This window comes from Suncus etruscus, chromosome 9 (assembly GCF_024139225.1).
Source record: "Suncus etruscus isolate mSunEtr1 chromosome 9, mSunEtr1.pri.cur, whole genome shotgun sequence".
Taxonomy (NCBI): Eukaryota; Metazoa; Chordata; class Mammalia; order Eulipotyphla; family Soricidae; genus Suncus; species Suncus etruscus.
The window spans coordinates 50,989,853-51,006,457 of NC_064856.1; the positions used below are offsets into that span (position 1 = coordinate 50,989,853).

Genomic DNA, 16,605 nt, shown 5'->3' on the forward strand with positions numbered 1-16,605 from the left:
TCACTCCTGGCAGAACTACATGTTGTGCTAGGGATCTATCATGGGTTGACCACTTGCAAGGCAAGTGCCTTGGCCCCTGTACCATCTCCCAGGCTTGGTTTTACCCTTTTTTAAATTTTTTTCTGTTTTTGTTTTTGGGCAAGACTTGGCTATGCACACGGCTTATTCCTGGTTCTGCACTCAATTCTGATATTATTTCTAGCAGGTTGGGGTTGGGGGATGACGACCACTATTGAGAAAAACCTGGGTTAGACACATGCAAGACAAGTACCTTACCTGCTGTTCTATGTCTCTGGACCTGCCTGTTCTGCTTTTTAAAACTTTGATACTTTTCATCTTTGGCTTTCTATTTCTATTTTGGTGGCTGCATCTATTTTACTCAACAGCCATACATTAGTTTAATCATTTTCAAACGATCAGTTCTATGTTCTCTTTTTTCCTTTTGAGAGCCTTGTTCTAAATGCTTAAGCAAAGAGTGTTTAAAACTCTTCGTAGAAAAAATAAAATTCTTCATAGATATCACATTGATATCCACCTCAAAATGGAATTTGACACTTTGAAAAATAAAACTGTTTCTATTGAGTTTTCCTGATTTTCCTATAGTAATGCTGTACTCATTTATTTTCTCTTAATGGTGGATGACATAAATGGAGGTGATTTGGTTTTTGTGTCTACTTTGTTTGAATCATTTCACCTCCTTTATTTCACTAAGTCTCATTCTTAGGCTATTATAAAATGATTAAAGAAATTGGTGGAGATAATAATCAAACACCAAGATCTTATCTCAACCATTATTTTCTCCAGTTTCATCCTGTTGGCACAATTTTATCAACATTGGATTTAGCTTTTTCAATGGATTGGCATGATTATTTTCACAAGTGATGACCTCTGTTTATATTTACCCTTACATAGCAATGCGTCTTTTATTCACTTGTTATTAATAGGTTTTAAACTGAATTTACTTTGTAGACAGTAAGTCTTTGTATCAAAAAGTTTCATCATAATTTTTTCTCATTTATTCTTTTATAGGCTCTTGATGGAAATGTGTATGATCACCTCAAGGATTACTTAATAGCCTTCAACCGTACTGAGCTAGAAACGTGCCAAGCTGTGCAGAACACATTCCAATTTTTATTAGAAACTTCTAGCAAAGTAAGTTGCTTTTGATTAAATAACTGATATCAGTATTCCATCATGTATACTTTTTTTTTCTCTCTTTTTTTTATATAATTTTTTATTTTGATCATAGTGGTTTACATGTTGACAATAATATTTTGGTTAAATATTTACATAACATCAGGGGGGATTCCCATCACCAAATTGTCTTCCCTTCACCTCTGTTTTTGTCGTATCTCCCATATCCACTTCCTTCACCCCCAGGGCTGCTAGAATATGTGGTCCCCTACGTACCTATCCTACCACCTAGTAGTCTTGCATCTGATTGGTCTAGGTGTCTCCCTAATTTCCCCCTCTAACTGGGAGGTAGGCCTAGCTAGTTAAGTTTGCGTGGTTTGGTCTGAAGAAGAGAAAAAACTGGGGTAAAAGTCTAATACTCCAAAAGTGGGCAGAGTCCTTCTAGAGGTTCTCATCATCAATTTGGGGGGCGATGGAGAAAAAAGAAAATGAAACATTCCATCAGTACAAAACAAAACAAAACAAAACAAAAAAAAAAGTGTCCATTATCCAGTGAGGACTCCAACAATAATGGTAAGCACCACACATGCACAAAACAAAAACAAAGAACAAACAAACACACAAAACAAAGCAAAACAACACAAACACAAAAAAAAAAAAAAGAAAAAAGAAAAAAACCGCCATGGTCTTGATATAAGAAAGATGACTTAGCCCATAAAGAAAGAAAAGAAAAGAGGAGAAAAAACTAGGAATATCTGGGGACAACAGCTTCAATAACCACACCTACACAGAGAAATCGATTAAAAAATAGTTATGTAAGTAAAAATAATAGTAATAATAATAAATGAAGGTACAAAATAATATATAATAAGTAAACAATGCTTTGTGCTTTTTTTTTTTTTCCTCCTGCCCTGGCACAGTAAATGTTGGGGTCATTCGAAAAGGAATTCACTTGGCCTAAGAGTTACGGGTTTCTCCGCTCTTGGAATATATTGTTATGGGATCAACTATAGACTCTGTTCAGGATCATTTACTCTCCCGGTGGTCTTTTGTCGTGTTTGGGAGACTTCCGTTCTGTTCTGGGTGGTACAAACAGACCTCTGTGTCTTGAGATCTCAGTATCTGCACAAGTTCAGGATTGGGATTTACGATGACGTCAGTCTTTGTGGTTCAGGAGTAGTTCTGTTCCCTCATTGTCATTTTAATCCATCTTCTGTGGTTGGTGGTCTTGGTCTTTGCACTGTACCTAGGATGGCACTTAGGATAGCATCTTTCTTTGTGCTTCCAGAAGCCAGATTCCTTTACGATTGTCTCTGCTAGACCTTTGGAAGTGGGGTTCATGGTTGTTGTGCAGGTCGTAGTTCAAACCCTAGACTAGGGCTTTTTTATTGGTCCCACAGTGTATACCGTCTGGTTATGGTTCTAGCAGCCAGTCATCTGTAAATCGCGATCTTGGCTTTTGGATCTACCAAAGGATGACAGGTCTTCTGATTTTGTCTTATTGTTAGCTGGTAAGGTAGGGTAACCTGCTCTTAGATCAAGTTGTTCCCATTTTCCTCGTTGTCAGCATGTCGAACTGGAGCTGGGACTTGTCCATCATGTGTACTTTATCAACAACTTCTTAATCTATTTTGGTTTTGTACATTTGAGTTTTATCCATTCTTGCCTATTGTACATAATACTAAGTAATGTATGTAGATGTCTTTTCAAATTGATTTTTTGGTGTTTGGAGTTTTCTTTGCTTGAGTTTCTTGTACTGTGCAAAAAATAATCTTTTTAGTTGCTATGACCCTATTATTAACTTTGCTGCCCCTTTGGTGCATGTATGTTGAAGAATTGGGTGCTCTTGGTCTTAGAAGACAAAAAAAATTGAATCAGTGGACCTTAGATAAACTCTATTTTTTGTTTGTTTGTTTGTTTGTTTTGGGCCACACCCATTTGATGCTCAGGGGTTATTTCTGGCTAAGTGCTCAGAAATTGCCCCTGGCTTGGGGGGACCATATGGGACGCCGGGGGGATAGAACCGCAGTCCTTCCTTGGCTAGCACTTGCAAGGCAGACACCTTACCTCTAGCGCCACCTCACCGGCCCCCATAAGCTCTATTTTTATTTTTTGAGCCTTTATGCTATTTACGCTAAATGCTAAGTCATACAGCATACCCACCAGCAGTGAATTAGGGTTCCTTTTCACTATATCCTTGTCAACACAGTCTCTTTCTAGTCTCCTTTGATTGTTAGTCATTTTTGTTTCCCTGATAAGTTATAGTGAATTTTTAAAAAATACATAATATAATACTCATCTTATGTGAATCTGATCATCTCCTCTCCCTATTTTTTTGAGTAAGGTGGAAGTTAGTTGGTAAGCTTTGTGAAGGTTTTTATATATCTTCAAAATTAGCCCATTATTTGACTCATTGTATGCAATGAGAGCAGTTTTTTTCAGCCTAAGTTTTTTGTGCTATGCAGAAAAATGTTTTAGTTTGCTATACTCCCATTATTACTGCTCCCTTCTTTGGTACATGTATGTTGAGAAAAGTTAAGTGTTCTTGGTCTTTTTTGGTCCCTTGACAAGTATGTAATGTTTATCCCTGTCTTATTACTTTTTTGATCTTGAAATCTACTTGGTGTGATACATGTATGGACATCCCTGCTTGTTTGTGTTTGGATTTTGAACCACACCTGATATTGTTTAGGGATTACTCCTAGCTCTGTGTTCAGGGCTCCATATTTGTGGTCTGGGATTAGACCAGGGTCAGCTTCATGCAAGGCAAGCACCTTAACCCCATTAGAAAAGCTGGACATTCCAGGTTTTTAAAAATGATTATTTTCCAGCATGAAGCTGTTTGTGCTGAGAATACAGGTATGTCTCTTGTAAACAGAAGGTTGAAATTTTTCTCCTAATCCTTCCAGCTACTCAGTGCCTTTTCATAGGAGAGTTACTGGTATGTAGAGAAACTGTTGATGTTAAAGAACTTTCTATAAAGATTTTTATTTTGTCTCTTATAGAAGGCCATTTAGTATTCTTTTACAGAACTGGCTATATTCAATAACTAACTTCAGCTATTATTTGTCTGATAATATTGTCTTCATTTTTGCTTTTAGTGTTTGTATCACACCTGATCATGCTTAGACCCAAGGGTTACTCCTTCTCTACACTCAGGAATCACTCCTGGTGTTGTTCAGGGATCATATGGGATTCTGGGAATCGAACCCGGGTCAGCCACATGCAAAGCAAGCACCTTAACCACTGTACTATCTCTCGAGCCCTAAGTCTGATAATATTTCATCACTTCACCAACCTTAATGATAACCTTAATAATAACCAGGGGGGATTTTTTCAGGGAGGGACTTCAGAGCATAAAAACCGGCTAAGCTTTGCAAAAGCCGGCTCCCTGTGTGTGACACCAGGCGGGGAAAATCCGCGAAAGTACACCGGCCCAGTGGGGCTCAACTGTGAAAGACTGTGAGTGTGACCTGTCTATGTCTGTCTACTGTCCTCTTGCGTGAAACTCTTGCGAGTGGGGCAAAAAGAGCCTCCAGAAACCTCGCTCGCCCAGACGCCATTTTCAGGGAGGGACTTCAGAGCATAAAAACCGGCTAAGCTTTGCAAAAGCCGGCTCCCTGTGTGTGACACCAGGCGGGGAAAATCCGCGAAAGTACACCGGCCCAGTGGGGCTCAACTGTGAAAGACTGTGAGTGTGACCTGTCTATGTCTGTCTACTGTCCTCTTGCGTGAAACTCTTGCGAGTGGGGCAAAAAGAGCCTCCAGAAACCTCGCTCGCCCAGACGCCATTTTCAGGGAGGGACTTCAGAGCATAAAAACCGGCTAAGCTTTGCAAAAGCCGGCTCCCTGTGTGTGACACCAGGCGGGGAAAATCCGCGAAAGTACACCGGCCCAGTGGGGCTCAACTGTGAAAGACTGTGAGTGTGACCTGTCTATGTCTGTCTACTGTCCTCTTGCGTGAAACTCTTGCGAGTGGGGCAAAAAGAGCCTCCAGAAACCTCGCTCGCCCAGATGCCATTTTCAGGGAGGGACTTCAGAGCATAAAAACCGGCTAAGCTTTGCAAAAGCCGGCTCCCTGTGTGTGACACCAGGCGGGGAAAATCCGCGAAAGTACACCGGCCCAGTGGGGCTCAACTGTGAAAGACTGTGAGTGTGACCTGTCTATGTCTGTCTACTGTCCTCTTGCGTGAAACTCTTGCGAGTGGGGCAAAAAGAGCCTCCAGAAACCTCGCTCGCCCAGATGCCATTTTCAGGGAGGGACTTCAGAACATAAAAACCGGCTAAGCTTTGCAAAAGCCGGCTCCCTGTGTGTGACACCAGGCGGGAAAATCCGCGAAAGTACACCGGCCCAGTGGGGCTCAACTGTGAAAGACTGTGAGTGTGACCTGTCTATGTCTGTCTAGTGTCCTCTTGCGTGAAACTCTTGCGAGTGGGGCAAAAAGAGGCTCAGAGGAGCACGGCCGCTCCGCTTCGCTACGCGGCCGTGCACTCTTTCTAAGGAAAGAACTCCATTGCAACAAGAAGGAAAAATCACACTAAGAACGGCGCTATATCACAGAAGCAAACATTTCTCTCTGGACTGTCTTCTCTGTTGCATGCTCGGGCCTAAGATTTGACCCAGTGTGAGGCTTCATCCACGGAGGACTCCCCTCCCTTAGAGGCAAGTCAGCCCATCCAGAAAGGGAGGAGCCAGAGGAGTGTGCTGCCTACATCATATAGACAATGAATACCACCACAACACGTAGAAAAACCCACAATACAAGTGTGACAATGGGGAAACAACGCAGGCCAGCATCAGACATAGAGAATGAAGATGACAATTCTGAGGACCAGATAATGACTGAACAACTAATCAACCTCTCAGATAAGGACTTTAGACTAGCAATATGGAAGGTGCTCAACAGACTCCAAGAAACCATGGATCGAGTTGAACAGAACACTAATAAGAACCAAGAAAATATGAAGACAGAAATCACAAAACTCCAAACTGAAATAACATGTCAACTAACAGGACTGAAAAAGTCAGTAAACGAAGTGAATGACAAAATGGATAAGCTCTGGGACAGGGTATCAGAAGCTGAGAATAGACTTGGTGCTGTGGAAGATGAGATACATAACAATTCCATACAGCAGGAGAGATTGGACAAAAAACTTAAAGCAAATGAGCAGACAATGGAAAAATTAGTCAAAGAATGGGAACAGACGAAAATAGAAGTCTATGATAAGATCAACAGAAACAACTTAAGAATCATTGGAGTCCCAGAGACCCAGGAAGAAAATTTCCAGGAAGAATCAATGGTCAAGAACATCATTAAAGAGAAACTTCCAGAGCTAAAGAATATATGTGATCAAATCCTGCATGCCCGAAGAGTACCAACCAAAAGAGACCCCAGAAAAACCACCCCAAGACACATCCTAGTCACAATGACAAATCCCACAGATAGAGACAGAATTCTGAAAACAGCAAGATCAAAAGGGGAAATCATGTTCAAGCAAGCTTCCCTGAGATTTACAGCAGACCTGTCACCAGAAACACTCAATGCCAGAAAGCAGTGGTGGGATATTGTGACAAGACTGAATGAAATGAATGCTTCACCCAGAATACTATACCCAGCAAAACTCACTTTCCAGTTTGATGGAAGAATACATGGTTTCACAGACAAAAAACAGCTCAGAAACTTCACAGACACAAAACCAGTCTTAAGAGAAAAACTGAAAGACCTAATCTAAGACAAGACTACCCAAAAGACACACCAAATTTTGAAATAAAGATGGCGTTAAATCCCAGGACAATTCTTTCTCTCAACGTCAATGGACTAAATGCACCAGTTAAGAGACACAGAGTGGCTAAATGGATCAAAAAACTCAATCCAACCTTCTGCTGCCTACAAGAAACGCACCTGAATAGTCAGAACAAACATAGACTCAAAATAAAAGGCTGGAGAAAAATTATCCAAGCAAACAACACCCATAAAAAAGCTGGAGTGGCCATACTAATATCAGATAATGCAAACTTTATACTCAGGAAGGTTGTAAGGGACAAAGACGGACATTTTATATTAATCAAGGGGTACGTAGAGCAGGAAGAATTCACTCTCCTAAACATATATGCACCGAATGAGGGGCCAGCAAAATATTTAATACAACTGTTGACAAATCTGAAAAATAATATCAACAACAACACAATAATTGTGGGGGACCTCAACACGGCTTTGTCAACACTGGACAGGTCAACCAGACTGAAACCCAACAAGAATATACTAGACCTGAGGAGAGAAATGGAAGAAAGAGGCCTAGTGGATATATATAGGACACTCCATCCCCAGAAACCTGGATACACATTCTTCTCCAATGTACATGGGACATTCTCCAGGATAGACTACATGCTGGCACATAAAACATACCTCCATAAGATCAAGAGGATAGAAATTTTGCAGACTACCTTCGCTGACCACAAGGCTCTGAAATTATTTGTGAACTCCAAAGGGACTCAGAAGAAACACTTTAACACCTGGAAGTTAAACAGCCTCATGCTCAATAACCAGTGGGTCCGAGACGAAATCAAGGAGGAAATAAAAAGGTTCCTGGAAACAAATGACAATAAAGACACAAACTCTCAGAACTTATGGGACACAGCAAAAGCAGTACTGAGAGGAAAATTTATAGCTTTGCAAGCACACATCAGGAAGGAAGAAGGAGCTTACCTGAGTAGCTTAATGACACAGCTAATAGAACTAGAAAATGCTCAACAGAAGGACCCAAGAATAGGAAGACAGAAGGAAATAACAAAGCTGAGAGCAGAAATCAACGAAGTGGAAACTCAAAAAACAATCCGAAAGATCAACGAAAGCAGAAGTTGGTTCTTTGAAAAAATAAACAAGATTGATAGACCACTGGCAAACCTAACAAAGAAAGAGAGAGAGAGAAACTTGATAACTCGTATCAGGAATGAAAAAGGAGAGATCACTACTGATATGACAGAGATTCAAAGGGTAATCAGAAACTACTTTGAAAAACTCTACGCCACTAAAAATGAGAACCTGGAAGAAATGGATAAATTCTTGGACTCTTATAATCTTCCACGGTTGAAGGAAGAGGATGTAGCATATCTAAACACCCCCATCACCATTGATGAAATTAAAACAGTAATCAAATGTCTGCCGAAAAACAAAAGCCCAGGTCCAGATGGATTCACTAATGAATTCTATCAAACTTTCCAAGAGGAACTACTGCCAATCTTGGCAAGACTCTTTCATGAAATTGAACAAACAGAAACACTTCCAAATAGCTTTTATGAAGCCAACATCACCTTGATACCTAAACCAGACAGAGACGCTACCAAAAAAGAAAATTACAGACCAATATCACTGATGAATGCAGATGCAAAGATCCTCAACAAAATCCTGGCAAATAGGATTCAATGCCTCGTTAAGAAGATCATCCACTACGATCAAGTAGGTTTCATCCCAGGAATGCAAGGCTGGTTTAACATCCGTAAATCTATCAACATAATACACAACATCAATAACAAGAAAAATAAAAACCACATGATCATATCAATAGATGCAGAGAAAGCATTTGATAAGGTCCAACACCCATTCTTGATCAAAACTCTCAGCAAGATGGGAATGGAGGGAACCTTTCTCAATATAGTGAAGGCCATCTACCACAAGCCAGTGGCAAACATTATCCTCAATGGAGAAAAACTGAAAGCCTTCCCTCTAAATTCTGGCACAAGACAAGGCTGTCCTCTCTCACCACTCCTATTCAACATAGCACTGGAATACTTGCTATAGCGATTAGGCAAGAAAAGGATATCAAGGGAATCCAGATAGGAAAGGAAGAAGTCAAGCTCTCACTGTTTGCAGATGACATGATACTCTACTTAGAAAACCCTAAAGACTCTATCAAAAAGCTTCTAGAAACAATAGACTCATATAGCAAGGTGGCAGGCTACAAAATTAACACACAAAAATCAATGGCCTTTCTATATACCAATAGTAATAAGGATGAAATGGACATTAAGAAAACAACCCCATTCACAATAGTGCCACACAAACTCAAATATCTTGGAATCAACTTGACTAAATATGTGAAGGACCTATACAAAGAAAACTATAAAACTCTGCTCCAAGAAATAAGAGAGGACACACAGAAATGGAAACGCATACCCTGCTCATGGATTGGCAGGATTAACATCATCAAAATGTCAATACTCCCCAAGGCATTATACAGATTTAATGCCATCCCTCTAAAGATACCCATGACATTCTTCAAAGAAGTGGATCAGACACTTATGAAGTTCATTTGGAACAATAAACACCCTCGAATAGCTAAAGCAATCATTGGGAAAAAGAATATGGGAGGAATTACTTTTCCCAACTTTAAACTGTACTACAAAGCAACAGTTATCAAAACAGCATGGTATTGGAATAAGGATAGGTCCTCAGATCAGTGGAATAGGCTTGAATACTCAGAAAATGTTCCCCAGAGATACAACCATCTAATTTTTGATAAAGGAGCAGGAAATCCTAAATGGAGCAGGTAAAGCCTCTTCAACAAGTGGTGTTGGCACAATTGGATTGCCACTTGCAAAAAATTAAACTTAGACCCCCAGCTAACATCATGTACAAAGGTAAAATCCAAATGGATTAAAGACCTCGATATCAGCCCCAAAACCATAAGATATATAGAACAGCACATAGGCAAAACACTCCAGGACATTACAGGCATCTTCAAGGAGGAAACTGCACTCTCCAAGCAAGTGAAAGCAGAGATTAACAGATGGGAATATATTAAGCTGAGAAGCTTCTGCACCTCAAAGGAAATAGTGCCCAGGATACAAGAGCCACCCACTGAGTGGGAGAAACTATTCACCCAATACCCATCAGATAAGGGGCTAATCTCCAAAATATACAAGGCACTGACAGAACTTTACAAGAAAAAAACATCTAACCCCATCAAAAAATGGGGAGAAGAAATGAACAGACACTTTGACAAAGAAGAAATACAAATGGCCAAAAGACACATGAAAAAATGTTCCACATCACTAATCATCAGGGAGATGCAAATCAAAACAACGATGAGATACCACCTCACACCCCAGAGAATGGCACACATCACAAAGAATGAGAATAAACAGTGTTGGCGGGGATGTGGAGAGAAAGGAACTCTTATCCACTGCTGGTGGGAATGCTGTCTAGTTCAACCTTTATGGAAAGCGATATGGAGATTCCTCCAAAAACTGGAAATCGAGCTCCCATACGATCCAGCTATACCACTCCTAGGAATATACCCTAGGAACACAAAAATACAATACAAAAACCCCTTCCTTACACCTATATTCATTGCAGCTCTATTTACCATAGCAAGACTCTGGAAACAACCAAGATGCCCTTCAACAGACGAATAGCTAAAGAAACTGTGGTACATATACACAATGGAATATTATGCAGCTGTCAGGAGAGATGAAGTCATGAAATTTTCCTATACATGGATGTACATGGAATCTATTATGCTGAGTGAAATAAGTCAGAGAGAGAGAGAAAAACGCAGAATGGTCTCACTCATCTATGGGTTTTAAGAAAAATGAAAGACACCCTTGTAATAATAATTTTCAGACACAAAAGAGAAAAGAGCTGGAAGTTCCAGCTCACCTCAGGAAGCTCACCACAAAGAGTGATGAGTTTAGTTAGAGAAATAACTACATTTTGAACTGTCCTAATATTGAGAATGTATGAGGGAAATGTAGAGCCTGTTTAGGGTACAGGCGGGGGTTGGGTGGGGAGGAGGGAGATTTGGGACTTGGGTGATGGGAATGTTGCACTGGTGATGGGTGGTGTTCCTTTTATGACTGAAACCCAAACACAATCATGTATGTAATCAAGGTGTTTAAATAAAAAAAAATTATGCATTAAAAAAAAATAACCAGGGGGGGCAGTGAGGTGGCGCTAGAGGTAAGGTGTCTGCCTGGCATTCCATATGGTCCCCCCAATCCAGGGGCAATTTCTGAGTGCTTAGCCAGGAATATCCCCTGAGCATCAAACGGGTGTGGCCCAAAAAACCAAAAACAAACAAAAAAATAATAACCAAGAGGGTAGAGGATTCTTAGTTGAAGAATCTTCATTCAATACTTTTGTGTTTATACTATTTTTTTCTTGCTTATAGGATTTCATCTGACAGATTCGATGTGAATTTTATGTTCTTTCATTACATATTAGGTTTGCTTTTTGTGTGGGGAAGGGTGCTCAAGACTTGCTGAATTAAGATATGAAGGACCACTCCCAGTGGGGCTTAGTGGAACCATATTTGGTGCTAGGGTTCAAACCTGGTTAGCAGTGTGCAAGGCAAGCTCCTTGCCTACTGTATTCTCTGGCCCTTTCTTTCTCTTGTCTCTTTAAGGAATCTGTCTCTCTCTGTCTCAGTGTCTCTCTCTCCCTCTCCCTCCCCCCTCCTTCCCTCTCTCCTTTCTCCCCTTCTCATTGTCTCTCTTTCTCTGTCTCTGTCTCTCTCTTTCGTTCTTGTTGGGTTTATTTTATTCTGCACTCATTGAGTCTTATGGATTAGTATACTTGCTTTCTTCTCAAATTTGGGAAGCTCTAAGTTATTATTTCTTCCACCAGCCATTCTGTCCCCCACTTTCTTTTCTTTTGGAATAGACAGACCCTCAGATTAATGGAATAAACTTGAATATTTTGAGACTGATCCTCAGGTATATGATTAATTAATCTTTTATAAAGAGGCAATAAATATGAAGTTGAGCAAGGGAAGCCTCTTCAACAAATGGTGTTGGGAAAATTGGTTAACTACGAGAAGAAAAATGAACTCATACCTCTCTTTAAAGCTTTGCACAAAAGTTGAATCAAAATGGATTAAAGACATGAATATTGGAATTGAAACCTTAAGATACATAGAAGAAAATGTAGGCAGAACACTCCATGACATTGAAGCTAAAGGTATCTACAAGGGTGAAATACCACTGGCCAACCAATGGAAGCAAAGAGTAATGGTACTACTTTAAACTAAGAAGCTTTTGCACCACAAAGGAAATTATGATGAGGATATGAAAACTACCCAAAAAATGGGAGAAACTATTCACCCTATGCCTATCTACTCTTAATATCCAAGATGTACAAGGTACTGGTAGAATTTAGTAATGAAAAAAATCTTAAATTCATCCAAATGGGGAGAAGAAATAAATAGACATTTCCTCAAAGAAGAAATAGAGTGGTAGCACAGTGGTAGGGCATTTGCCTTGCATGTGGCTGACCCAGGAAGGATGCGGGTTTGATCCCCAGCATCCCATATGATCCCCCTAGCCAGGAGTGATTTTTGAGTGCAGAGCCCAGAGTAACCCCTGAGCACCAATGTGTGTGGCCTCACCAAAAAAAAAAAAAAAAAAAAAAAAGAAAGAAAGAAAAAATGCTCCATGTCACTAATCATCAGGGTGATGCAAATCAAAACAACAATAAGATATCCTCTCACTCCATAGAGACTGGCACATATCACAAAGAACAAGAACAAGTGCTAGCACAGATGCGGGGAAAAGGGGACTCATTAACTTATTAACTAGGAATGTAGACTGGTCCAGTCTTTTGGAAAACAATAATGATATTCCTCAAAAAACTAGAAATTGAGTTCCCATATGATTCAGCAATACCACTCCTAGGGATACACCCTAAAAACCCAAAACACCATGCAGAAAAGCCCTCTACATTCCTGTTTGTCACAGCACTGTTTTCAACATTCAGAATCTGAAAACAATCTAAGTGCCCAAGAACAGATGAGTAGCTAAAGAAACTGTGGTACATCTACACAATGGAATGCTATGCAGCTGCTAGGAAAAATGAAGTCATGAAATTTGCTTACACATGGATGGATATGGAGATTATTATGCCAAGTGAAAAGAGTCAGGAAAAGGGAAAGGGGTAGACCGAATAATCTCATTCATTTGTGGGATATAATAAAAATAAAAGACAATATGTTAATAATATCCAGATAACCAGAGATAATAGAGATGAGGGGCAAGAGAACCAGTCCAGGTAGGAAGCTTGTCACATGAACAGTGAATGCAATTAGGATAGAGAATAATCCACTCTGACAGTAATAATTGGAAGTGATCACTCTGAACAAGAACTGGGTGTTGAAAGAGGATAATGTGATATGCATGGGGCGGGGGGAGAGAAATAGAGAGCGGAGAGATGTAAATTGCCTGCCCCAAGGGGTGAGAGGGAAACTGGAGACATTAGCCGTGGGAAATGTGTGCACTGATGAAAGGTGTTATACATTCTATGACTAAAACTCAATATGAACAATTTTGTATCCATGGTGCTTAAATAAAGTAATTATGAAAAAAAATATACAGAAGTCACTCCAAAAAAATAAGTTTGGTTATTCAAGTGTGGGTCTCATGATTTCATTGTTATTGACTCTGCTTTGGATATTTACCTCTGTCCTTTCTTTCTTAATACCAGCAATGCACCGGAGACCTTTTAGCCCCTTTCTCCCATCATTTCATATATGTCTTTCCTCTCTCCCACTCAACTTCTTTCCTTCTCCTCACTATATTCTGGAGCGTAGGTTGATCTCAACAACCCCTATTTAAGCTATTGCATTTCTTCATGTAGTTATTCTAAATTTCACATATAAATGATATCATCTTGTATTTATCCTTCTTCTGGCTTACTTCATTCAACATAATATTTTCTAATACCATTCATGTTGCAGTGAATTGCGTGATGGCATCATTCCTTATAGCTATGGGTATAGTAAGGATAAATGCAATGGAATACAGATATTCATTGCATATATGTACCATGATTTTACATTAGCCAGATGCCACCCCACTCAGTATACACCTTGTTATTTATTGGTTGGAAACATATTTGAATGTAGCACCTTGGATTGGTGTTTGGACCACTTGTTCTCCACCCCAGATTGTGGTCTGGTTTTTTTAAATCAATATTCCAGGTCTCAGGAAAATGCTCTCTTGTATTTCCAGCTTTCCCCATTGAGCTAACTGCTTCTTAGGATCAGAAGGCATGTGTTTTGGAATTCCTAAACCTGTTCAACCCCCTTCGGTGTGTGCAGATTATTTCCTGTATTGGCAGTTGCTTCTAGATCCGTGCCTCTCCAGTGTCTTGGCTTTGGAGCTTGAGACTTCATTCTCAGACCACATTTCCATGATCCACTCGTCTGTTGTTGGGCATCTAGGTTGATTCTAGCTCTTAGCTATGCTGCAATGATTAGCGATGTCATACGTCCTTTTGGGATGAGTGGTTTGTGTGTGTGTGTGTGTGTGTGTGTGTGTGTGTGTGTGTGTGTGTGTGTGTTGTTATTGTTCTAGGGGTAGATACCCAAAGGTGGGGTTTCTTAGTCAAATTAGCGGTTTGATTCTGAGTTGACTGAGAATCTTTCATATAGGGGTTAGAGGTTGGACAAGGTAGCATTCCCAACAGCAGTGAATGTGAGATCCTTTCTCATCATATCCCCACCAACACAGATTGTTCCCAAATATTTTTTATATGTGCCATTCTCACTGGTAGAAGAGGATATCTCATTGTCATCTTGATTTGGATTTCCTTAATAATAAGTATTGATGAGCACTTTTCATGTGAAATTTTCTTGTTTTAAAAGCCACTTGGAAGAGTGATCTCTGAACACATAGCCAGGAAGTAAGCCCTAAATGCCACCAGACTTGACCTAAAAACTAAAAATCAAACCCACTCTCTTTACTATTGCCACTTCTTTACTGATGATGATGATGATGATGATGTACATTATTTTCGAAGTCACTGACTTGATTTTCAGTTTCTTTTCTGCTACTGTATTCATCAGTTTCTTTGTTGCTGTTTAAATGAGTTCCTTCACATTTTTTCCATCAATCTTTCTTTGATTTTATTGATTCTTCCAGTAATTTTTCTCACTGAGTATCAGTAGGCATGTTGCTCTGAAATCCTCCTTAGACAGTTTAGAGAAGACCAGAGATAGTACAAAGGCTAAGGAATCTCCAAAGCATCTCCAAGAGTGATTCCTGAACTCAAAGCCTGGAATAATTTCTAAACTCAGCTGGGTTTAGACCAAATCTCCCATCCCACTCCAGCCTCTGGGGGAAAAGAAAAGGTCCTGATGCCTAGGACGGACCACAGTTTGATCCCCCCCGGCATCCCATATGCTCCCCTAAGCCAGTAGCGGTTTCTGAGCATATAGCCAGGAGTAACCTCTGAATGTCACCAAGTGTGGCCCAAAAACTAAAAAAATTAATAAATAAATAAATAAATAAGTTCTGATGTAGTTGAAGATGTTCCTTTGTTTCTGTTCCCATCCATTGATGCATTATTTCTTCTTTCTATTTTTCCCTTTGTTGGAGCCAAGGATGGAGCTCTGAATTCTAACTGGTCTGATCAGCACTTTGGGGTTCCACTCACAAAAGGCTCATGAATTCTTTGCATCTGGATGACAGCAGAGGATCCGTGATCACTGTTGCCATTCTATATAGCACCATCATCTAGGTTGCCTGGGCTCTGGCCATAGGTTCATGGTTGCTGGTGTCTGGCAACTGATGTGATATCACAGTCCTGCTGACTTGGCTGTGACTGACATTCCTGAGTACATGTATCAAACAGCTGTTCAGCAAACTGACCTTATAAACTACAGGGGGATTTTTTTGCATTTGGTGGAACCCTGCCTCATAGGCAGGGCTCATCTCTGGGTGTCTACTACCTGCTGCAGCCTCAGCTTTCATTTGCAGCTTTAGGAGTGACTTCTCTCAACAGTGAGCTGGGGAAAAGTACTCACTGTCTGCCAACTACTCAATTACCAGTCTCCCTCACAGAAGCAATCCAAGGACAGAGCTGTTCCTCTGTGGAGCCTTTTTGCTTAGCTCGGAGATTCAGTCTGGTGCACCCACACATGGGGAACTGCCTTTTGCTGAGCTACCAGACCTGCCAGCTGTGAGCATGTAGGGTGAGGCCAAGACTGGGACCCTGTTGAGTGGAGCTCAGACTTTATATACCCCTGTTGGTTGGAGCTCACCTCAGGGTTGGCTGCACCCTGTCTGGCCACCTGGAACCACACCCTTGTTGGATTTAACAAGTCCCAGGACTCTTGACTCTGTGAGTTAAAGTATACAAAGCCGAGTTCTGTTAAATCACACTCAGGAAATAGCCCAGCACAGCCTGTTAGGTGGGGGTTAGACATGTCCACTCAGGCAAGGAGTCCCTGGACAGGGCCAAGAAAGACTACACTCTGCTGGTCACAGGAACCCTCCTGGCGCCCACTGTGTTGGGTTCAGCTGTGCTGACATAAAGCTGAAGTATTGTTTTAAACCAGTGCATTTAATACCCTCTGGTCTTAGGTTGACATTTATATCTTTGCCAATTTCTCTATCTCTTTGCTCTTTCAGTCTCTATTTCTCTCCCCAGCATACCCCACCCCTATCCTGCTCCCCAGAGGAAGTGCAATTTAGCT

The 16,605-nt window shown here is 40.5% G+C and overlaps 1 protein-coding gene across 2 annotated transcripts in view; it reads left to right on the top strand.

Annotated features, from left to right (window-relative positions):
* Positions 1-16,605, top strand: part of FCHSD2 (FCH and double SH3 domains 2) — a 283,860-nt gene that overhangs the window by 191,351 nt on the left and 75,904 nt on the right. For both annotated transcript variants that reach the window (XM_049780261.1, XM_049780262.1), the window contains exon 9: positions 1,030-1,152. In XM_049780261.1, coding sequence (XP_049636218.1) covers positions 1,030-1,152 — 123 coding nt within the window. The remainder of the gene's footprint in view (positions 1-1,029; positions 1,153-16,605) is intronic.